Below are 24,192 nucleotides of genomic sequence, written 5' to 3'. Positions count from 1 at the left end.
GCAACGCTACACGTCCGCCGGTAGATGTCTAGTAAACATCCACCACCTCGACAGTCGTCAGATCTCTGCGAGTGAGCCGTCCGATCTAACTCCTCGCACGCGCGCGTTGCCTTCCCGACACATTAATTCCTGAAACAACAAACCAGTTGCAGAAACAATGGTCGCGTTGCAGAAACAATTCCTGAAACAACGATCGCGTTGCAGAAAAAATTCCTGAAACAACGTCTGCGTTGCAAAAACAGCTACCATGTTGCAAAAAATTGGAGATTGCAGAAACAATTCCTGAAACAACGGCCGGGTTGCAGAAACAATTCCTGCAGCAAGACCCCTGCTGCAAAATTTGCAACAACATCGGCAGCGATGGTGGAGGAGAGGGCGGAGAGGAGGCGGAGGAGAAGCTGCGGGTGGAGCGACAGGGGGCTGGGGCCGACGACGAAGAGGGTGTTGAAGGTGGACAGGAAGAGGTGGGGCGGGCGGCGGAGGCGGAGGACGGAGAGGAGCAGCAGGAGGAGGAGCCGCGGGGAGGGCGGGGACGGGAGGTGGCGGAGCAGGGCGAGCGCGTGGGGAGAAATCACCGGAGGGAGATCCGTACCTGCTTGGATTGTCGGCGACCGCCGCCGCTCCCGAAGACGAAGTTGTCGTCACGGCGGTAGGTTAGCCCCGGCCACGCCGCCGCCCTCCCAGATCCAGACCTCGTCGCCTCTCCCAATCCAGCGAGCACATGCCGCGGCTTCAGCTGCAGGGGCGTTTTCCTGAAACAACGGCTGGAAAACGAACGCGCGTGCCGTGGGAGCGGGGACGCTCTCGTCCGTCCGATGAAAGAGACGATCCGACGGACGCGGGACGCGTGATCGGTCGGTTGCACGATAGCTTTTCCCATTATTCATACACATAATACAAAGAAAACCATGATCCTTGGGGTGCCCCCAGCCTCGGCTACTCTCTAAGCTTAACTCGATATTTGTTGCAAAGGCTCAACGGCTCAACAAAAACGGGTCATGTAGCTATCTGTGGCTTCATCAAACAGTAGTTCGGGCGGTTGATCTTTATGATAAGGGAATCAAAGAACGTTCGAGATCATGTCAAAAAGAAAAAGTTCGATTTAAAAAAAGAAAAAAAAAACACGTTCGAGATCAGTTTGAGGGTCTAAGCATCAAGAGGGTTTCCACATGCCCACGTGGCAGACCAGGTTCAGCGTCCGTATCCCTCGCCTCTTCCTCATCAGGGCCGTAGCTGCATCGACCATCACCAATCTCAAAGCATTGAGCCCACAAGCAAACCCTAGTCGCCAAAGCGGGCACATATAAATAGCTCGGCCTCCTCGGCCTCATCCCTCCCCTCTATTGCCGCCGCCGCCGCTCCCAGCTCGCGCTCCCTCGCCCAGCTGCCGCCGCCGCCGCCTCGTCGGAGTTCTTCCTACCCCTTTCGCCAACATGGGGTAAGCTCGCCGTCGCACACTTCCAGTTGATTTTCCATGGTTGTTTCTTGGCTAGGATTAGCGATCTGGAATGGCTAGTCTTCTGCCTTCTGTACCGCGTGATTTAGAGGCATGGCGTGAGCTTTTGGTTAGATTAGACCGGCCAGATTCTCACTGCGCCTCGAGCTTATGGACGGTCAAGTGCTGATCAGATTATACAACGTCAGCACTAAACATATTCATAAGCGATATTAATTCGTTGCTGCCGTGTAGTCATATTTTCTTGGTCCAAAACTTGGATCTGGGAGGTTATGCATGGTAGCATACACTTCGATAAGAAATCATCCTGATTTAGTAGTAAATCTGTTACTTTTAACCATGCTTTTTGAGTAATTACTTCAACATGTACTAGGAGATTTTGTTCTACTAAATGATATGAAAGTCCGTGCACAACAAAGCATTTTAGATGGCTGTTTCTCTTTGAATCGTTAGCGATAATACATTTGCGCTGTAGGGTGGCCCTTATTTTCTAGATATAGCATTCTGATTTTAAACGAATGCAATGTCAAACTGTTGTGATGCAGACCAAGAGTCTGTTATATTGTTTTGCTTTTGCTGTGGTAACCGTGAATTATTTGCATTGCAGTAAGACACGTGGTATGGGAGCTGGGCGCAAGCTCAAGACCCACCGCAGGAACCAGAGGTGGGCTGACAAGGCATACAAGAAGAGCCACTTGGGTAACGAGTGGAAGAAACCCTTCGCCGGGTCATCTCACGCCAAGGGCATTGTTTTGGAGAAGATGTATGTTGAAATGGGCAATATGTTTTTCTTCTTACCCTTGTTTTTATGGGGTGAAGCTAATATCTGGACTCTATTGCAGCGGTATTGAGGCCAAGCAGCCTAACTCTGCCATCCGTAAGTGTGCTCGTGTGCAGCTTGTGAAGAACGGAAAGAAGATTGCTGCCTTCGTTCCCAATGATGGTTGCCTGAACTTCATCGAGGAGAATGTATGTTCTCCATCTTGGTACTTTTCAAATGCTTGCTCTGCTGTAGGTACTAAGTCTGTCTTTCACCTGTTGTCCAGGACGAGGTGCTGATTGCTGGATTCGGTCGTAAGGGGCATGCCGTGGGAGATATTCCCGGTGTCCGGTTCAAGGTCGTCAAGGTGTCTGGTGTGTCTCTGCTTGCCCTCTTCAAAGAGAAGAAGGAGAAGCCCAGGTCTTAGATTGCCGTTGCATGGAGTAGACAGTATGTCGGCCTTTAGATGTTGAAGGAGGAGGGTGGTTCCTTTGTGTTTACAGCACTTTTAAGTTGATAACTTATGATCGTGTTGGTGAAAACTATGCCTTTGTCACATTTTGCTCCTGTTAAGGGAAAGTGCTACTGTTGTGAGTTTTGTTCCCCAGTTTGAGATGAATTTCCCTTGTCCTGAAATTGCCTTGGGCATTGGTGGTGTATTTAGAATTTGGTGTTGTTTGTTTCAGGTGTAGGGACCGGATTCAAGCTGAATCTGAAACAAACAGTTATTTTGAATCAGCTTTGAATAGCCAAAATCTGATTTGGGTTTGCCAGCACAGTAATCCGCAGCTGATTCTGTTGGAGCTGAAGCCCAAATAAACAAGGTCCCATGCACCAAATCTCAACCTAATGTGGTGAGGTGGCTGTGTTTGATCTGTTCTCTCACGTAGGTGGCTGTGTGCGGCATTTGCTACTGGAGCCAGTTACATGTATCGCTGAAGCCCATAGCGTAGCTGCAGGATGAATATGATTGTTTGAACTTATCCATGCATGCTTGGATGAAAAACTTGGCGGAATGAGGCTGTTCCAGTTAACATTTTCCTTTATGGACCCTAATGTCCAGCGAACCTTACATAGGAAGGGATGACATTTGCAAACATTTCCACTGGCAGTTTTAGTTATAAAGAATGACATTTTCTTTAGAAGAGGATGACAGTTTATGGTATATACTATAAGACAATTTTTTCCAGAAAGCTATCACTTCCTGATTTACATTCCCCAGTTAACATTTCCCTTTATGTATGGATTTGGTGATGGCGATTGTGAGCAGCAATTTAGGCAGACTCTAGATTTGATGATGGCGATTCGGAACATCCAGTTCAAGCATTGCGAAAGCAGTGAATGAAATAATTGGTTTTGCTATGATCGTAAATCCCTTGTAATTGGATCGATGAGACACTAGCTCTATTATTCATTAATTAAAAAAAAACACTTGTGGATGATGTATGCATCATTTGATGATTGACAAAGTGTGCAACAGAAAATTGTTTTAAAAAAATAAGATAGATCCTGCAAAAAAATAGAAATTCATAGTTTTCTAGATTAATTTCTTGCGAATTAAATTGTTTTAGGGGTATTTTTTAGGTTACATGGAAATTCATGGTGAAGCACAAGCAGCTTCTTTTTGCTTCGAGAACATAGAGCCCAAAAGCCCTACGAATGTTTCATCCCGCAATGAAAGAAGCCCATATTCTCGCAAAAAAAAAACGAAAGAAGCCCATATGCTAGAAGAAGCCCACCGTAAAAACATGCTGCTAGAAGAAGCCCACCCACTAGCCTCAAAAAAAAGAGGAAAGTATCGTTTTCCCCCCGAAATCCTCTCTGATGGATCAATTTCCCCCCAAAGTCTAAAACCGGATCAATCAGCCCCTAAACTCTCCAAAACCGGATCAATTCTCCCCCATGGTGGTTTTGCACCAGATTTAGGTGGTTTTGACTAGTCTCCTTGCTGACTGGACATTGCTGACTTGGCAGATTTCAGGTGTTTTCATCAACTGGGGGAGCCGGTCGACCAATCAGCCCCCAATTCAGGTGATGTCGGTCCAACCTCCCTGTGCCGCGACGGCGTCAAGCACGCCCAACCTTGCGGCGACGGCGGCAAGCACACCGGCGGCGTCCGCCGACGCCGCCATGGCGTCCGCCCTGCAGCCGGCCTCCACGCCGCCCGATGGTGAGTCAACCGCCCCCTTTCTTTCCCGTCGAAGTCATCTACTGCATGATCTTAGTTTAGGAGAAATTAGAGCTGCGCTTAGAAGTCATGTACTGCACCCAATTTTGCTGCCATGGCAGGCAGATGGTGGAGGTGTAGGGTAGATCATAGGAAGATTGTTTTTATGGGTAGGTCCTGAGCTACGTAATGAGGTAAAGATTGTTTTTTTGGGCAGGTCTTGTCGATGAGGCAGCAGATGAAGAAGAAATAAGTTTTGTGTCACTACATTATTTTGGCAAATTTGAGACAGTGGATGGATTGCTTGTATACAACGGAGGTCTGATGATTACTTTTCCGTTCAATAGGAAAAGCCTAAAGTTTGAGCTTTTGTTGTCTTATGCTGAGGACATGTATCATGTAGAAAGAGGACATTGTAGGGGGGATTATAGTTACAAGATGCACTGGCTTGTTCCAGGGAAAAAACTGAGTGAGGGTTTGCAATTTATTTTTGATGATTCAAGTGTGGAGAAGATGGGGAATGCAACACCTATTGGGTCATGTGCAGAGATCTATGTGGAGGAAGTGCAGTTGTGTGAAGAAGCAGTAAAGCAGTTGCAAAACAGAGTAGATGATGTGCCTGTGGTAGATGATGTGCCTGTGGTAGTTTCAGAAACATATTCCAAGCATAAAGGTAGCAGATTTGCATTGGTAAATGTGGATGCTGTGGAGACAAACATGGTCGATGAGATGTTTTTATCAAATGTAGCAGCTTCAGCAGAACACAGAGTAGAGCCAGAAGTTGTTGTAGGTGTGAAAAGGACAGCTGCTGAGGAAGAAAATTTGAGGATAATAAGTGAGGCTAATGACTTTCTTGCTACATTTGAGAGTCCAGTGAAGATTCAGAAAAGTAGAGCAAGTAGAGTTGCAGTTAAAAGAAGAAAAGTACCTCTTGCAGCTCCAGTTTCAGCAACTACATCTTCAGGTGCAACTCAAGGTGCATGTGCTCCTCCTCCAACTCCAGGTGCAGCCCAAGGTGCATCTTATTCATGTCCAGGTGCATCTTCTTCAGCTCCAGTAGGAAATAAAGCAAAATCTGCAAAGACCAAAGCAGTAGCAGGTACACCATAGAGAGGAATAATGCCACAATTTACTCAAGGACAGAACCCAACAGCTACTTCTGAATTTGAGTATACATCTACAGATCATGTTGAAAATGGAACAAGTGCTAATGAAGTATTACATGAAAATGTAAAAGAAGGAGAAGAAGGTGATGATGAAAGTGACATTGACTACCAGCCTTTGTCAGAGCACAGTTCTGCTGAAGAATCAGAGGCAGAGAAATTAAGGAAATTAGCAAGGGAAATTAGGAGGCAGAAGAGAGCAAAGAAATTAGGGGATGCTGTGGGGCCTGTCATCAAAGATAATAATGTGATTGAAGGTTTGTCTGGTGATGAGAAGCTGGATGGCATAGAAGATGATGTTGTGTCATCAGATGATGACTGCTCTTTTGATGAGGAAAGTGATGGTGAGGGGGCCACACAGCTAGTGAGAAGGAAAAGTGAATGGAGAAAATATGACAGCAAATCAGAAATTCCTACATTTGAGATAGGAATGGTTTTTAGAGGAAGACATCAGATGAAGAAAGCTCTAATAAAATATGGCATTAAGAAACATGTGCATATTGCTTTCACAAAGGATGAAAATCATAAAGTAGGTGCAAAGTGTACTTGGCCTGGCTGCAACTGGATGATCTATGCTTCTAAAACTACTAGAAATAAGTGGCTACAGGTGTCTACCTTTGTAGATGAGCACCATTGCATTCCAAGAAGAGATAACAAACTGGTCACATCAACTGTTATTGCTACAAAATATGGCAGGCTTATAAGAGCAAATCCAAATTGGAAGTTGGAAGATTTGAGGAAAACTGTACTTGAGGACTTATTTGCTGATGTGACAGTTGCACAGTGCAAGAAGGCAAAGAGAATGGTCATGCAGAAACTATTGCATTCCACTGAAGGAGAGTACTCAAAATTATTTAATTATCAGTTAGAGCTGCTGAGAACTAATCCTGGAAGCACAGTTGCAGTGAAGTTGGACCATAATGAAAAGGATGGGTCATATGTATTTCAAAGGTTTTACATGTGTTTTGATGCCTTGAAGAAAGGTTTCTTGGCAGGTTGTAGAAAAGTTATTGGCCTTGATGGTTGTTTTTTCAAAGGTGCTTGCTATGGACAGATGTTGTGTGCTATAGGAAGAGATGCAAATAACCAGATGTATCCTATTGCTTGGGCTGTTGTGGAGAAAGAAAATTATGAGTCATGGTTCTGGTTTCTTGCCAAGATAAACCAGGACTTGAAAATAAGCAATCAAGGAGATGGATATGTATTTATGTCAGATCAACAAAAGGGACTTATAGGGGCAATGGAGGACATTTTTCCTAAAGCTGAGCATAGAATGTGTGCAAGACACATATATGCTAATTGGAAGAAAAAACACCCAGACCATGATCTCCAGAAAAGGTTTTGGAGATGTGCAAAATCACCAAACAAAGTGATTTTCAACTACAACAGGGCCAGGCTAGCACAATTTACTGTTGAGGGTGCAAAAGATATGATGAACACTGATCCAGTACATTGGAGTAGGGCCTACATGAAGCTGGGGTCTAATTGTGATTCAGTTGATAACAACATGTGTGAATCTTTCAACAACTACATCCTGTTAGCTAGGTACCTTGCTATTGTCTCAATGCTTGAGTGGATCAGGTGCAAAATTATGGTGAGGGTACAAGAAAATAGAGGGAAGTCAGTTAACTGGAAAGGAACTATATGTCCCAACATTTTCAAAAAACTGAAGTAAAACATAAGGAGATCAGGTTTCTGCCATGTGCTGTGGAATGGGAAAGATGGATTTGAAGTGCAAGAGCATGAGAAATTCAAATTTACTGTTAACTTGCAGCTCTGGACTTGCTCGTGTAGATATTGGCAGCTGTCAGGTTTACCCTGCTGCCATGCCATTAGTGCTATCTATAAAACAGGACAGAAAATTGATGATTATATTGCTCCTTGCTACTCCATAGAAGTGTACAACAAGATATATGATCATTGCTTACAACCTTTGGAGGGAGAGGAGAGTTGGCCTATTTCAACAAATCCAAAGCCACAACCACCTGGTCACATTAGCTTGCCTGGAAGGCCTAAAACAGAAAGAAGGAGAGAGGAAGGAGAAAAACCTAAGGGTACTAAGATGAGCAAAGTAGGTGGCAAGATCACTTGTAGTTCTTGCAAAAGGCAAGGACATAATAGATCAAGCTGTAAGAACAATGATGGAGCTAAACATCATGGAAATGCTCATTTGGTCAGAGAAGCTGCAAAACAAAAGAAGCAAGACAAAGAGGCTTTTGATGCTCTTCAGACACAGAAAGCTGTGCTTGAAAAGCAGGTTAAGATGACACTTGTTAGTACTAATGAAAAATTGGTTGCTTTTTGTTTCTACTAATGGAAACTTGGTTGCTTTTTTGTTTATACTAATAAAAAACTTGTTTGCAGGCTGCTGATATAAAAGGCAAGGCAATGGCTGTGCAACCTAGGCCAAAGAAGTTGGAAGTTAGAAGAAAACCAGGAACCCTAAGGATCAATGAACCTACATCTCAACAAAGCTCACAGCCAAGCTCTCAACAGAGCTCACAACCAAGCTCTCAACCTAGAGTTCCACAACATTGTGTGTTCAACCTTGCTGCATACAAGGAGGCACTAAATGCTAAGAAAGGGCCATCCATTTGATTACAAAATTTGTGATACTGTGCTAAATTTGTGCCACACTTGTACTAAATTTCTGCTTCTGTTAATTTGAGGCAAAATTTCTGCTACTATAATTTTTTGGATTAAAACAAAGAGGACAACAGAGTTGAAAACATTTATGCTTGAACATCTTCAGTACATTTGATCACTGCATTTGTTCAGTACTTAACTAGAAACTCTGACAGTGCATACATAACTGCATTTCTCCAGTACCTAACATACAAACTTAACATAGAAACTTAACTGCATTTCTCAGTGCATAATGAACTAGACACTGAACTAGAAACTTAACTTCTCTATCTTCACTTCTGCATGTCCTTCATCTTCTTGATGCGGTCGGAGTGGCGAATGCCGACGTGGATGTAAGTCTCCGCCTCGATTGGCATGCTCCTGTCGCCGAGCTGCGGGATCACCGGCGCCACCACGTACACGTCGTCGTCGGCAGCCGCCACCTCCCCCTCGCTGTCGTCCTCCACATCCACCACCACCTGCTCCTTCTCGCTGTCCTCCACATCCTGCTCCTGCTCGCTGTCCTCCAACACATCTTCACTGCACTCTCCGTCGCTGTCAGAGTGCACAATAACCTGCTTCACTGCAGCTGGTACAGCGACCACGACGCCGACGAGACCTTCAACTGGAGGTGGAGGGGGGCGACGGCGGGAGCGATACTCGTACCACCTGGCACGCTGACGCGGATCTGGTGACTTCTCCGCCTCATTCATAGCCCAAAGGAAAACAGAGATAGCTGGAATGGGACGGCCGTCGGGGAACATTGTCTTCTTCTCATCATCAGTTGCCACAACGATGAGGCCCCTAGCGTGGTCCACGCACATCTGCAAGCTCGGAAATCTGTTGCAGATCTCCTCCACATCGGCCCTTTTCTCTGAATCCCCCTTGCAGAACCTGCTCACAGTTTCCTCCCACCGATCTTGAGCACGGCGAACATCTCTTGCAGTCCTCTTCTTGGGCGCCATCGCCGGCGTCGAGAAGCGATGGGAGGGGATGAGAATGGGAGTGGGTGGGCGAGAGGCGAAGGGAGGGGATGAGAATGGGGAACGGCGACTGGATGAGAGTGGGTGGGCTAGTGCTGTCTGGGCGAGCGTGGCCTTAAATGGGTGGCTGCCAAAGCGGTGGGTTCAGTTAACTTCAGACAACGCTTCAGAAAAATTCAGACAACCAAAAGTTCAGTTATCTTCAGACACAACTTCAGACTTTTGAAATTTTAAACTCAAGTACATTTGTTCACTCGAGCTTACATAGGTGGTTCACTAAGATACTACATCACATCTTCAAAGCCATGATAACAGCAGACACAATGCAGAAAAAGATGGCAAATTTGTACATCTTTTTGCTTCTCTGAAATTCCTTGGCAAGAACATCCATTTGTTGAGCATGCTGCGCTTTCAAATCCAGCACATAAACATCAGCATCACCAATGCTGCACTTGGCATCCATGAGAGCATGCTCCAGCTGTGATTTCTCGGTCTTGAGCTTCCTAACCTCTATCTTCAGCCGATTCACAACATCTCGCAGGTCACCTAGTAGCGTACTGACAAACTTATCCAGGGGATCATCATGCCACTTGAAGTAGCCACAGTCATATCCCTATTCAAAAAATTGTGCAATTTTGTCAAAAGAATCACACAAAGACTTGCTGCTCAACGAAACAACAAACAGAAACGGCGGGCACAGATCCTTGACTTTGCAGTGGCTGCAGTTTTGCTTACCAGAGACTGGCTGCAGTTGTAGTATCGACGACCGGGGTTGGCAATGCTCCACGAAATCCACCTCGGAGCCTTGACTTTGCAGTGGCACACCTTCTCAGGCGAGTACGCCATCGGTGGCTCCCGATATGGCACCGGCGACTGCCCTGAGAAGGCCATGGACCGCGGCGACCGATGACTGCTTGACGAGCTAGCAAACGACATGGACTGCGGCGAGCAAGGGGACGGCGAGGGGACGGCCATGGGGCGGCGAGGGGACGACGAGGGGACGACGAGGGGACGGCGATGGGGCGCGAGGGGACGGCGAGGGGCGGCGAGGGGCGGCGAGGGGACGGCGAGGGGGCGGCGAGGGGCGGCGAGGGGACGGCGATGGGGCGGCGAGGGGACGGCGAGAGGGCGGCGAGGGAACATCGATGGGGCGGCGAGGGGACGGCGATGGGGCGGCGAGGGGACGGCAGAGTGCTTCGCGGCGAGAGCGGCTTGCAATTATAAATTGGGGAAAGTTGCATCTGCCAAGTCAGCAATGTCCAGTCAGCAAGGAGACTAGTCAAAACCACCTAAATCTGGTGCAAAACCACCATGGGGGAGAATTGATCCGGTTTTGGAGAGTTTAGGGGCTGATTGATCCGGTTTTAGACTTTGGGGGGAAATTGATCCATCAAAGAGGATTTCGGGGGGAAAACGATACTTTCCTCCAAAAAAAAGAAGAAGCCCACCCACTTTTCAATCCCCGGGGGGTCCACCGGCAGGGCGAGGCCCCACCCGCAGCCTCCTGTCTTCTCTCTCTTCCCGACCGACGAACGGCCCGGATCCGTCGTCTTCCCGATCGCACCGGCCCGGGCCGCGTCGCCTTCTCCAGCGTCCGATCTCCCATTCCCCGCCCCTCCTCGCAGCGCCAACCACCGTCCTCCTCCTCCCCCTCCCTTCTCTCCCCTCCGCTCCTCCTCGCGCGCGCGCGTTTTTATAAGGTGCGTTCGATTTCGATCCCTCCCCCTCCCCGTCTCCTCCCGATCGCGCGCCGGGCGCCCTGACGAATCTGGTTTGCTCGCGATGGATCTAGGGTTTCGGGGCGCGGGATGGCCGACGACGACAGCGGGAGCCCCCGGGGCGGCGGCGGGGTCAGGGAGCAGGACCGCTTCCTCCCCATCGCCAACATCAGCCGCATCATGAAGAAGGCCGTGCCGGCCAACGGCAAGATCGCCAAGGACGCCAAGGAGACCCTGCAGGAGTGCGTCTCCGAGTTCATCTCCTTCGTCACCAGCGAGTGAGTTGCCCGCCGCTAGCTGCTCGCTGCCACCGTCATCATGCCACCTGGCTGTCGTCCCTGCCTTGGCCTCGGCCTCGAACGAACTCGGCAGGGCTGGTTTTGTTTGTCTTGGGTGGCCGGGGTTGTGACTTTTCGCTGTGGTTTGGTTTGGTTTGGTAGGGCCAGCGACAAGTGCCAGAAGGAGAAGCGCAAGACCATCAACGGGGACGATCTGCTCTGGGCCATGGCCACGCTCGGATTCGAGGAGTACGTAGACCCCCTCAAGATCTACCTGCAAAAGTACAGAGATGTAATCATGGCTCTTGCTCACTATCAGTACTTGCTACAAATGACAATAATTCTCTTGTTTTGTATCTCCCATCTCACCTCGCTTCTTCTCTGTCTTCCTTGCAATTTTCTGGACGGGCGCGGTGATTGCAGATGGAGGTATGTGATCTTGTAATCAATTCGACGTACATGCTATTGATTCACTGATACGTTTCATACGGATGCAAAACAAAATGCAGTTTCCTCTTAGTCCTAGTTTTAACATAACCACAAAAGCGTTAGATCCTGCCTACTTAGGCCGCATAACCTGCGTTAAATCCTTTGAGCGGTGGCCTTTTAACCAGGTATATAGGTATCACTTGATATGAAACGCACGACCTATGTACTTTGAAGCTTGCAAGTTCCTTGCGTGAAAACCTGAATAAAACCCGCATGCTTTCGAGTTTCATATACCATGAAAGAAACATAGTTGCATTCACGAAGGCCGTTCCAGCTTTCAAGCAATAAACTAGTTCTAACTTCTAAGCAAGGCTGCATGAATGCTCTCTAATACTTAAGTTGGTACATACTTCGCACTGATTTTGTTGGATTGCATTATGGCCTTGCAAGCATCTGTTTCTATCTTGTGTGCTTTATGTGAACAGTATGTACTGAATATTATTCGACTCTCTTGTCTATTACTTTCCTGTAGGGTGATAGTAAATTGACCTCAAAATCTGGTGAAGGATCCGTGAAGAAAGATATAATTGGTGCTCATAGTGGTGCGACCAGCTCAAACGCCCAAGCGGTTAGTATTTGCAACTTGGGTTCCTTTGCTCCTAATGTTTGCTTGAAACTGACTTGCTCATATTCTTTTAGATGGTTCAGCATGGAGCTTACGCCCAAGGGATGGGTTATATGCAACCCCAGGTAACCTATCATACCATCACTTGCCATTACAACTCTATACTTCGATTTTGAAGCTAAACATGACACAGTTCTGTATTGCAATCTTCAATCATCATACTCTTTTCCTGACGCTCTTCCCCTTTACATCATCAGTACCATAATGGGGACACCTGAAACTGAAGATTGGGCAATTTTCGGCAATGGGTATTGCTCCATGAGGTAATTTTGTTGTACTGACAAGCACGTTATATGTGAGGCAAATTCAGACAATCTTAGACGGCCCTAAAAATCAGTACCCTTTCTCTTCTTCTTTTCAGTGGTTTGTATAGTCTTTTTCATGAATCTTCTACCCTTTTAACAAGTGAATTAAAAATACGTATCTGTGCTGAATCATAGCAGATTCTCTTGATGCTGTATGCATGTTTCATGCTTCCTGTTTAAATTTCGCAAAACTGTCAGTATTTTGAACAGATTCATCGCATAGCTTAAGATATAGTCATTCCTTTGACATAAAAACAGTTTAATACACTGTTGTATCTCGAATCTCTTGAATTAAGGGTTGACTCTTATGGTACGTGCAACCACTAGAATCTCTAGAATGTTTTTCTTTGATGGCTCGAATTGTATGAGAATCCCTAGCTACCATACTTGAGAAACATGGCCCGCCTGTCTTGCACCTAGCTATTTGAGACTTCACCAAGGCTGCGTTTCAGTATGGTTATGTGAAACTGTTCAATCTACATTGGAGTTTTTACAATAGTGGGCTTCTTAAATCTGCAACTCTGAAATACTCTATAGTAGTTTGCACAAAACGCAACTCTACTCTCTTTCATCTGACACAACACTTGTTTTGCTTGCTGCAGTGGTTATCTATCTGTTAAGGAAGCCGCCCCAACATTAGGTTCATGATGATCATTGGCTGGAAACTAAAGCACCTGGAAGGGTGCTTAACAGTTGGTTGTGATGGCTGCCTCCAAGATGTAAATTGCTTCCGAGAGAATAGATCCACCTATTATGGTTTAGTGCTTGTTTTTATCTGTACATTCAGAATAATTCAGCCGTTGGTAGTTTGCCAATCTTTTGTTTTCAGATATTTGTATTAGGAAGCATAAATATATATCAACTGGGTATTAACTTATAGTGGTGCGGTGTTTCCTGCGCCCGCTCCGGGGTGCAAGGCTCGCCAGACAGACATCGACCTGTGCTTAAGACTTGTGATGCAACATGCAAGCCAACTGAGTTGTAAACATGTCTTTGCCATGTCTGGAAGGGGAGCTGATCGCGTACCCCTCAAATCAACTTTGTTTGGCTGATTGGTGTCGCTGCTCGTTCCTTCGCTGATATGCATAGTTTTTTTACCTTTCTGTAAAATAATGTCGCACTCATCTTATGCAACAACGGGTGGTTAAAACTGCAGGCGAACAATTTCTCCCGTCAGGCAACCAAAGCGCTCAGTTCATCAGTTGGGTCATGGATGTGAACTCATAGCTAAAACTGCAAGGGAACAACACATGGGAGATAAGAGTGATGGCCCAGAAAAAACCATCTACGGTGATTCCCGTCCACTACAATAAAAAATCTACGATGATTCCCTAAAATAATAAACAAAAATGAGTAGGAGATTGTTCGCGCCTAATGAATTGCCAGCTTGTGACAGAAATATCGGACGAGTTGGCGTTCTGTGAAGGACAGCACAAAGATGGGAAGCATACTTACATACACAGAGATCACGTATCTGCCCCTCATTATGGAAAGCATTTTAAAATATACTCCTATACAAGAAAGCCATACACGTACAGCATAATCTGTGCAAATGCCAAAGAAATGATACAAAGCACGACCGTTGGTGAACTGCAACATGTATTTTTGTTATACAACATATGAATTGCATATGCAAGGCATGAATTCAAGCCATCAAAGGAATATTCATGACGATTTTTTTCATAGTATAAGTAGATAGACGACGGTCGGCACAAGAAGAATACTCATACGATTATTTAAATGGACAGATATTATAGTTAATAAATTTCATGCCTTACAGTCTGGACACAGCAATGATAAGGTGGGGTTTTCTCATTTCTACCAAGTGACAAAATGTGACGGCTAAAGGTAGACAGATCAAATCTACATTTTCTATCTTCTTTGTTAGCTACTATAATCTGCCTCTCCGCAGGAGGCACTGTACGACAAGCCTGCCCTCTACAATATTGCCGTAAAATTACAAAATCTCCTTCCCCTGCGCGGCGTTAGGAAGAAGTCCCGCGGCCTGACAAAATGATGTGTATTGGGAAAAACCCATCTGTCTCGTGAAATTCCACACCTGTGCTCCAAAAATTCCAAGAGACAAGTTTAATCTCTTCAACGTGCCGAAATTTGTATGCATATCATTCTTCGTCGTCTGCTAGCGTAGCAAATGAGAATGGTTTGAATTTGTAGCCATCCCCGTGATAGAACTTGTTCATGAACTCGACCCAGTGTAGACGCAATGCATGAAGAAAGGCACTCAACGATTCCATCCCGAGCAATATGAAGGCAGTAGCAAAAGCAAAAACTATGAGCCCCACTAACTTAAAGATGAGGCTGTCATACCTGTCAATAATACAGTAAATAGTTCAAGTAAGAAACTGCAGTAGATGATATCATTTCTGAGATCATGCATTTCATGGAAGTCAAAATGAGAAGACAAACACCGCCGTACAAATAAAAAAGTTAAGCCCAAGAAGACAAACACCGCCGTACGAATAAAAAAGGTACGCCCAAAAGAGAAGGAGAAAAGGATCGAAGCTTACCCCCATGCAAATAGCAGCAACTTCTCGTAGAAGACTGTTGATAGCTCAGAATGTGCCAAGCTGAAGTTAAATAACAATACATCAAGTCATGGAAAGAACCAACAGATGAAAATTTGCAACAAAGAGCATAATTGGTTTGCTACCAACATTTGGCATTGCCAATATTTGGCAAGCCAACATTTGGCAAAATCAGAAGTTGCCAATATTTTGCAACTTTTTGTGAGATTGACAATGAAAATTGGCAAGCAACCAATCTCTAGCCAATATTTGGCACTTGCCAACTTTTGGCACCAAACCAATTATGCTAAAAAAATCACAAGAGGCAAACCTCAAGGCCCAAAGTCGAAGGTATGATGCAGTATTTGAGACAGCCCCAAGAACAAACTCAATGGAGTGTATCATTTGATGCACAAAAACTTCACCAAAATTGAAATCATCATGACGTGAACGGGCAGAGTCCGGTTCAGAATCTGGATCCATTTCAGATGTCCCAAGGAAGCGATAGCTGTGACCTTGAAATCTCTACAGCCAGGTATGAAGATTTAGCAATCCACTAGATATAGCAAACATAATCTAGGATTTTTGCTTACTCACTCATAACCTAAACTCATTAACCTAACAACACTGATAGCATATACTCCCTCCGTTTCTAAATATAAGCCCTTTTAGAAATTTCAACATGGACTACATATGGATGTATATAGACATATTGAGTGTAGATTCACTCATTTTGCTCCGTATGTAGTCCGCATTGGAATCTCTAAAATGGCTTATATTTAGGAACGGAGGGAGTAGAAAACAAAGAAAGATCTCCAGGATGCAGCATAAAAACTAGTGATAACAAGAACCAAGTTAGCAATATAGCTTAAGAGGCACCTCTTCTAGGTTTCACTCTCTGAAATTTACAAATGGTATTCTTAACTCTTGCACTACTGGATTTAACTATACAAGCACAACTCTGTCAATATAGAACATAAGGCTGTAAGAGGCTATGGACTAAGCTTGTGGTTATTAATTTAAGCATCATGACACACCAACACAGGTACAGCACCAAAAATCTATCTCAAAAAGGAGTGCAATTGTTTTTCTTCATGAGTCGAGTTTATTCATAACATACCTCCTTATGAAGTTTCTTTAGAATGAAAGGCTTTGGGAAGAGCATCCATGGAACAGCTACTAGGGCCAGAAGCAACAAAAGTATCTGGAAGGGGAAACTGGTAAATGGGCATGAAAAAGAACATACAATGAAGGCTTTCATTTGTTTTATTAGAAGGTTACAGTACCTGGAGTTCCTTCTGTCCCCAAAAAAGTTGATTCTCTCCAAGATCTCCAGCAGGGTCAAGGAACATATATATCATCACGTGATACAGATCGGCTTTAGATCCCGTGCACCACTTAATGAGAATCAGGAGTGATAAGTAACCAAAGAGGCTATTCAGAAAAATCAGCTGCGGTATGAATTGGTACCTGAGGAACCCACATTGTTAAATCTATTGCCCTTTTCATTTTCTGATTTGCTTGCATCCAAAGAAGGAAAGACGCGAGAAAAATATATAATACCTTATGTCTAGGGCATTTTTGTGGAACTTTGCATCAAAATAACTCAATAAAATTCCTAAGTTCATCTGGGAGACACCCATCAATATGGACATCTTCATCTTCAAAGAATTTAGAAAGGGTAACTCAGATCGACTTCCACGCCAACTTGGGTCCACTCCAAAAGGGTAGGGATCACGAACTTTTACGAGACCAGCAGTATATGCATCACTGAAACACGCAGGTAGGGTGTTAAATCTTATGAGATAAACTTGCTATCTGGTTACAGGCTATAACTAAAGAGGGTCCAGTGTTAAGTAACAACAAATAAGAGAACAGAAATAACCAAATTGATAGTCATATCTCATATGCACCCTTAACAAAAATAGCTATTATGTAGTAAGTACCTTGCAAGCCGAGAACCACAAGGTGTTTAAACCAGTCTAGATAATTTGTGAAGCTAAATCATTTTGTCATGGATGCGTATTACCTTAAGAAATAGAGATCCTTATATCAAGACGGAACAACTGTGTATATGAGATATGCAAAATCATTATAGTTGCATATAGTCCCATTGTCTCAAAAATAAATCTTATGTATTCCTTATTTTATGTACAATGCAAGTGGAGGGGAGATAGAGCTACTCATTGCCCAAAATGCCTAGACACATGGAATATACTCAAGAAATTTGCGAACTAGCAAATTAAACAGAATTTGCAGCATGCTCAAAGCAGAATGAACTACCAAAAATAACTTGAGCTCGATAATTAACTGGAGTTATAATTTCAAATTCCCATCATCACAACACATTCAGATAACTATCAAAATGGCAAAGTCAATACCTGCAGGAATTTTCCCGACATGCATATGCTGATTTGCCAAATATATGGAATGGAACAGAAAAAAATTCGTTGTATATGAGCCCACAGTATATTGAGAACAACGCCATCAGAAGAATCACATAACGCCCACCAAATGCCATCTCCGTAAAGCTATCAAGCTTCTGTGATAATCAATGGACCACAGCTTAGGAGAACAGCTTGATTTCAGTGCAGGCAATTTGCAAAAGAAAAAACTGATAAACTGCAAAGTTATAAAGAACCGCTCCCTCCGTATTAGTGATCTAAATGATCTTATATTTCTTTACAGAGGGAGTAATACCTTCCCAGCAATATATTTGTAGAAGATAACTCACAAGCACATTGTTTGATAATGGTTTAAGACAGCAGGCACAAGTGGGGACAGAAACAGTTTTTCAATGTGGTCCTAGCATACAGAGATATTAGATTCCATCTAGATTGAGGGATTTTATGTATAACTATGCAAAATGCCATAACTAAATGGGTTCTCCACAATTTTTGCAAATGCACTCCTACAGACACCATATGTTCCACGCGCCTCTACCTCCATCCGGGTTGATATTGATGCTAAAAGAAGAACTTCTGATGTTCTTTCAGGTGACCAAACCTTGTCCTAGAGATGTTAGGGTACAACCTATTTGGATTTTACTCATATAAGGTAAGCATCATACCCAGCTAAGTCATGAAATAACTATACATGTTTTTCTTAGCATATGCAAATATTGCCATAGAGAAGTGAACCAAAATCTGAAGGTAGGGAGCAAAAATAGAAAAAAAGAACAAAAAGAGGTATGCTAGAAGAGTGGAACTAGGTGCACATATCAACAGCCAAGTTATAACTGCACTATCTAAAGCGGTAGAAAGTAACATATGTGCAATCTATGAACTGCACTCCAGTAAAATCACACTTTAAAGATTGCATGCAATGGCCATTACCGAAAAAGGAAGAAAATAAAAGGTCCAAGTTGAGCTCAGAGTACCTGAGAGGAAAGTTTCTTCTCGCGAAGTATAAGAAACAAAGCTCCAAGTAACAGACATATTCCATGACCCCAATCTCCAAACATAACAGCAAACAGAAATGGGAACGTGATAACAGAATATACAGCTGGATTAATTTCTTCATATCGACCAACACTGCAACAATACATATTTGTGATCAATTCATGGCAAAAATATTACAACATGGGCTACTCTTTGATCAGAGAATAGTAAACAATAATCTGGTAAAACAAAACATTCCAAAACAAAGCAATCACATCGAGTTTAGATGCCAATAACCTCAAACATCTTATGAAGTAATCAATCTTGCATGGCCACAATTAACAACAACAACAACAAAAAACAGCTGCGGCAAACGTTAAACAAGCAAAGCTAATCCAACTCTTGAACAAACTCCTCTTAGGTCTTGCAATTAAATCAACTGTCACCTAACGATCTAACATGCCCTTGCTCACTACCCCTTGATCCCAAACACAAACCCTTGAAAATTAATAGCAGAATAAATTTGCTGGAACGAGTAGCTAAGTACAGCAAGATCTCTCCAACTACTTTGCCCCTACAATAGGATAGAAATTTCATTTAAAACATAATATTCCATATTTACTTGGTTTTTCCACGACTTCCCAAAGGGCACAAATGTAACAAATAAAACCATTTATTAGGCTAATGCTTGCACCAAGATACATACCCATATGCATCAACGATCTCCTGGAAAGCATTCGTAAATTTATCAGTTCGGAAGTATGTAGGTGGCGAGTCAATAGTGTCCATCTCATGAAATATTATTCCAACTTGTGAGTTGCTGTGAAGAGTTGCACGCTGCAAAACATCCTCGATCTGAAGTACAACTTAGAAGTAAGACGTCTGTCCTAAATTTGAAAAATGAGCACAATAAGCTTTGCATTTCTGACCTGAGATTTAGCAAATATTGGACACCATCCTTCTCCAACAAGGCATTTCTTTGTCACATCAAAGTTCAGCATGTTTAGTGTATCATAAACAGCTTTCTCTTTTTTTACCTAAAAAGAATACACAGGTGAGAAATAAAAAATACTAGGTACAATCACAAATGCGGAACACAATTTTTTTAAGGTAGCAATTAGAAGACAAAATGAGAATTGCTATTACTTGATTACCATGAGTATCCATCTCCATAATTGGGACCCTACTGACTCGAGTGCTTTGTTTCTGTGCTGGGTTCCAGCATCCAAGGTGGCTTCTAGATCGGAGAGGCGTGATGATACCTGCCACAAATATTACAGAAGTCAGTACTTCAAATACAGAGTATACAGCGTTACATCAGGATGGCACTCATGCACTTCAACAGAAAACAAAATGACTGGGATGCTGCTAAAAACTGAACTTATACTCACAGAAAGCTACATGTACAGAAGAATGGAGTACTTGTTGCTGCTAGAAAAAGGTAGCTTCTCCAATAGATGAAATTAAAATACCTCACGAAAAATTTGTCTCTGCTTGACAATCTCCTCAGGAACAGGGTAGCAATTTGCTCCAAATGAAGCACAAATCCTCAATATTTTTGCTTTAGCCTGCTCCCCCGAAAAGAAAACTACAAAAACAGTCTTCTCTACCTGTTGGAGTGCAACTCAAGTGTTAAAATAGTGTTGAAAAACTTTCAAGGTTTCAGGGTTCATTTCAGTATTACACTGCATAAATTACGGCTGTAAACCTGGTTGGAGATAGAAAACAAAGAGAAGCTATCACAACCAGTAAATAATTTGTGACAGCTACTCGATATACACAAGAATTAGGAACAGCAAACCACAATGACAGACCTCTTCACCAGAACTGGGATCCATAACAGGTTCCCCTGCAGATGCCTCATTGAAAAACATATTTCCCCTTGTAGTTCGGAAAAGCATCCTCTCAAAAGCCAATGCCTTGGACTTCAATATTATCCCACTAACAAACCTAACACCAGATTCTGAGGCCCCTTGATATATTCCCTGAGAACATTTTGTGTTACAATTTAATGGAAGAACAGAACAGTATTAACTTCAAGAATAAGAACTAAGACAACACCTGTTCAAGCAAATAGCCATTTCCGTCATCCACTTCCTTGTCATATATATGTTCATCTAGCTCATGGTCAGCTGGAGTTGCATGATTTTGAGAAGCAGCAAGGATGCTACCTGCCTGCAAGAAGATATTTGAGAAAGCATGGAAAACAACAGAAAAAGGAATAGATATGTTACTTAAAGCATGGTTAATATTTGACCGAGATGTATAATAATTGCAGTAGGGATTTATGATTAACAACCAATGTTACACTCCATAGTTTAATAAACTGGATCAAGTGCCCAGTCATCAGCTACAGAGAACATATTTCTTCACGAATTTCCATATTTTCAAGAAGAAAGTAAACCAGCATATCCATAGAAGGTGTTGCAAGTACACTAACGACCAATGTATATATTGCTTTTATCTCACACCTTAATAGTCACAAGTAAACACATGGAACAGTTGATTCAAACACATGGAACAGTGAATTCAATGTTTCACAAGAATCAAGATACAACCTTTGACAAGACCAGTTTGAATTCAAGAAGTTCATTGTATGTCTGCCGTAGTGTCCCACTATTAGTATTCATCTCAAGCAGCTCATGCTCATGCTCACCCAATTTTGCCTGCAGAAACAACAAGAGAAATTATTGATACTCCCTAAGAGCAAACTAAGCATTTCCTCTCAAAATGACTTCTTGTTGCATAAATAATAGAAATCCAAGAGGATTAATTATATAGCTATGATAAAATGACAGTGCTAATGCACCTCTAGCTCCAACTAAAAGAAGTACCTCTAGCTCCTCCAAATCAATTTCTGGTTGTAGTGCAGGCCGGACAGAAGATTTAACACCTGCCTTGTTGATCTGATCACTGAAAAACTTCAGCTTACGATTCATCTCTGCACATCGCTTTACCTGCAGAAGAGTCGCGACAGGCTTATCATAATGAATCTACATAAAGAAGTTGTTGAACAGAAGTTCTGTGCTTCAGATGGTGTGCTGGTGTGCATCCACTGCCACACAGTAAGGGAAGCAACAGTCCGAGTAAGTTCCATACCATGATCACCGCATCATACGTTGCAAGCATATAAAAGCAAGCATTTGGGAGGTTCCCTACCGTTTTTACCATTTATTTAAATGATATATGGTGCGACTAACATATTTCATTAGGTAACTTGGTTGGAAATCACATACTTACGGTATCAAATACCAAATGCAACAAATATATTGAATCCATCTACCAAGAAGAGTCCCAACGTATCCATTTTATCGCATTCTTGCTGTTCAAGTATTTCTTTCTTTTCCAATATTTTTTGAAAAATCAAAGCAAACAGAAACAGATAGTTTATGAATTTAACATATCAGATTAAATTCAGCTTGGCTCTGCTTCCGTAGGCTCGTTTTTCACATAAAACAAGAACAAGTAGATGATATAATGACATTGAAATAATCCATACTCTATACTAGCATTGGCATTTGCATAGTAGAATAGATGTGTGCAATATGGTGTGATCAACATAAATAGCAGATGGAGAATAATATAAATTAGATCACCTGGTTGACGAATATACGCTGAAAAGGACTCTTATCCTCATTCAACTGCAAAAGAAGTTGTGGAATAACAAAAAGGTCAGAAGTTGAACAATTGTAGATTCTGGCAGATAGAACAAAGAAAAACTAAGATCTGAAAGTAAACAGTTAACAAAGTTTTCTATGAAGTCCAAAATATAGCCTCACATTTGTCATATGTAGTTGAATATACTCTTATGGCGTTTTTATTATTTCTGAAGCCTATTTTTCTTCTTATTTCTTTTCCACAAATGTCATTTTAACATACACAATGTGATAATTGGTCGTATGAAAATCACACATCTAATCATAAAGTCAGAATTTCACACATCTACTTGGTTATTTCCACCCTGCGCATGATAATAAACAACTAAAAGGAGGTGCTGAGGGACTAAGACACCAAATGCATCACGCAAGCCTCTCTTGTCCATATTTCCTCACTGACAGAGTCATGGAATGCAGCACCCGGTAGGGCGATATGTATCATCATCAACGTGCATATGGTGGCATGGCGATTCATGGGTGAAAACAGGAACCTATCAGACCGCATGATCACATTAGCAGGCAAATCCACTATCTTAATCAGGAATTTGAGTAACAAGCAGCAATCAGTTTGCCTAACGTTCCTAGGAGCATCTCTATGATGAAGTTATTGGTGAAGCTCAAACTTCAACCCATTCTCATGTCCTCAGAAAGGGTGCATTGTGCAGCTAAACTAAGCATGACAAGTGCTCCATTATGCCAGCTCATTAACTAGATAAATTGCAACAGATATATCATTAATGGCACGACAAACAAACTGTAAAGCACCCTCAGCAACTTATTCGTATATAAATTGGCTCATGATGGAGAGTGGCGATTGGTTTAGGTAATTTGGACTCAACGATAGCATAGATGCCAAGTGGGATCAAAGCAAGCTAAACACACACCAACAACATATTCGTATAATACGAATTTCCTCTACCACATTCATCCACGCTTATCATCGAAGTCTAAGCCCTGTGAAGCCTGTGCCACAGTGGGATAGCGCCGCCTGCGCCCCCTGTGGTCGAGAACAACACCTTACACCCACTAACCAATGAAAGCAGTTGGTCCAAAGCAGCTCAAACGAGACGCTCGCTAAGCCTCGAGGTCCAATGGCACCCGGATCAAACTACTAGCCCTCCGACCCGAGCAAAGGCGAAAGCTAGATCCGAGGGCGAGCGGGTCAGAGATCACGACGCACGAGGCTGGATCAGACAGATCCGCGAGGGGGGAGCGGGGAGAGGGGAGAGGAGACGGGGGCACTCACGTCCTTGAACTGGAGGAGGCCGAGCTCGCCGAGGTAGGTGACGGCGAGGCGCGCGCTCTCGGCGGGGAAAATGAGCTGCACGAGGCACATCTTCTCGGAGCGGAGGTGGTCCATGGGGGGCAGGCGGTCGAAGAGCCCCATCGCCCCGGAGCGGCCCCCTCCCGGAGCTTCCAGGAGGAGGTTCGCCAGCGTGAGGGAGGGGCGGGGACGAGGGAGGGAGGGAGGGAGGGACGAGGCCGGTGGTGTCTCAGATCTGAGGGTGGGGGGGGGGGTTCCGTCCGGTCCAATTCTACTAGTCGGCACTGTATTCTTTGCGAGGCGCAGCGCAGGTGCGCAACTGCTGCCATGACCCGGGTCCCGAGTCCCGACCCATGGGAAGGAAAGTGGGAGGAGGGTGGGCGAGGAAGCGTCTTGGAAAGCGGCTGCTGTGTCTGGCCCGTGGGCCATGCGCGCCTGCGTTGGGTGGGCGCGGACCGGTCGAAGTTCGTGTCGCGCGCGACTCCCCGGGTTTTGATGAGTTTTACGCGACCGACAGGGGAGGGTCGGTTCCGCCGCGTTGCGGAAATCGGAGAAAGGCGAAGATTTTTTTTAGGGAACTAAAAAACTTTATTGATCAACTAGTTCCAGAGGAATAATCACAGAGTCACGCGGCTTAAGTAACCATGTATCTAAGTATAAAGAATATTTTGCTAAACTATCAGCTTCATGATTCCTTGATCCACTTTCATGAATGAAATTGCACTCCTCGAAATCTAATTTCAGAGAAAGACGAAGAGTGGTTCCGCGTTCCGGGGAAGGAATTGGCCTGCTTGGTTT

General features: G+C 43.9%; 3 protein-coding genes across 3 annotated transcripts; 2 read left to right on the top strand and 1 right to left on the bottom strand.

The window, feature by feature from the left end:
* Positions 1-1,246: 1,246 nt before the first annotated feature.
* On the top strand, positions 1,247-2,814 carry LOC123071316 (40S ribosomal protein S23). Its single transcript, XM_044494850.1, has 4 exons — positions 1,247-1,438; positions 2,064-2,219; positions 2,299-2,425; positions 2,503-2,814. Exons 1-4 carry the CDS (start codon positions 1,434-1,436, stop codon positions 2,641-2,643), a joined length of 429 nt encoding a protein of 142 aa, XP_044350785.1. The 5' UTR covers positions 1,247-1,433; the 3' UTR covers positions 2,644-2,814.
* A 7,818-nt stretch (positions 2,815-10,632) lies between these two features.
* Positions 10,633-13,446, top strand: LOC123071315 (nuclear transcription factor Y subunit B-2). Its single transcript, XM_044494849.1, has 8 exons — positions 10,633-10,854; positions 10,947-11,150; positions 11,313-11,442; positions 11,574-11,579; positions 12,112-12,207; positions 12,279-12,329; positions 12,462-12,527; positions 13,172-13,446. Exons 2-7 carry the CDS (start codon positions 10,963-10,965, stop codon positions 12,480-12,482), a joined length of 492 nt encoding a protein of 163 aa, XP_044350784.1. The 5' UTR covers positions 10,633-10,854; positions 10,947-10,962; the 3' UTR covers positions 12,483-12,527; positions 13,172-13,446.
* Positions 13,447-14,301: 855 nt separating this feature from the next.
* On the bottom strand, positions 14,302-23,755 carry LOC123071314 (V-type proton ATPase subunit a1). Its single transcript, XM_044494848.1, has 18 exons — positions 23,377-23,755; positions 22,071-22,115; positions 21,309-21,431; positions 21,033-21,140; positions 20,536-20,649; positions 20,289-20,459; positions 19,947-20,084; positions 19,629-19,736; positions 19,404-19,511; positions 19,181-19,329; positions 18,474-18,627; positions 17,476-17,636; positions 16,658-16,864; positions 16,381-16,564; positions 16,215-16,298; positions 15,426-15,619; positions 15,098-15,157; positions 14,302-14,897 (listed from the first exon to the last, which is right to left on the bottom strand). The coding sequence occupies exons 1-18, from the start codon at positions 23,515-23,517 to the stop codon at positions 14,693-14,695; spliced, it is 2,454 nt and encodes an 817-aa protein (XP_044350783.1). The 5' UTR covers positions 23,518-23,755; the 3' UTR covers positions 14,302-14,692.
* Between the last annotated feature and the right edge of the window lie 437 nt (positions 23,756-24,192).

This window comes from Triticum aestivum, chromosome 3B, assembly GCF_018294505.1.
Source record: "Triticum aestivum cultivar Chinese Spring chromosome 3B, IWGSC CS RefSeq v2.1, whole genome shotgun sequence".
NCBI lineage: Eukaryota > Viridiplantae > Streptophyta > Magnoliopsida > Poales > Poaceae > Triticum > Triticum aestivum.
Note: the sequence above shows the minus strand (reverse complement) of the source record. Positions and strands in the feature narration are given on the sequence as shown.

Excerpts from the sequence above, each read along its gene's own strand:
- LOC123071314 (XM_044494848.1), bottom strand. The coding sequence starts at position 23,517 with ATGGGGCTCTTCGACCGCCTGCCCCCCATGGACCACCTCCGCTCCGAG. Across the intron at positions 21,141-21,308 it reads TTGATTTGGAGGAGCTAGAG|GCAAAATTGGGTGAGCATGA; the intron begins GTACTTCTTTTA and ends TTGTTTCTGCAG. Across the intron at positions 14,898-15,097 it reads TTGCTGCTATTTGCATGGGG|GTATGACAGCCTCATCTTTA; the intron begins GTAAGCTTCGAT and ends TATTATTGACAG.
- LOC123071315 (XM_044494849.1), top strand. The coding sequence starts at position 10,963 with ATGGCCGACGACGACAGCGGGAGCCCCCGGGGCGGCGGCGGGGTCAGG. Across the intron at positions 11,151-11,312 it reads ATCTCCTTCGTCACCAGCGA|GGCCAGCGACAAGTGCCAGA; the intron begins GTGAGTTGCCCG and ends TTGGTTTGGTAG. Across the intron at positions 12,330-12,461 it reads TGGGTTATATGCAACCCCAG|TACCATAATGGGGACACCTG; the intron begins GTAACCTATCAT and ends TTACATCATCAG.
- LOC123071316 (XM_044494850.1), top strand. Across the intron at positions 2,220-2,298 it reads GGCATTGTTTTGGAGAAGAT|CGGTATTGAGGCCAAGCAGC; the intron begins GTATGTTGAAAT and ends ACTCTATTGCAG. Across the intron at positions 2,426-2,502 it reads TGAACTTCATCGAGGAGAAT|GACGAGGTGCTGATTGCTGG; the intron begins GTATGTTCTCCA and ends CCTGTTGTCCAG.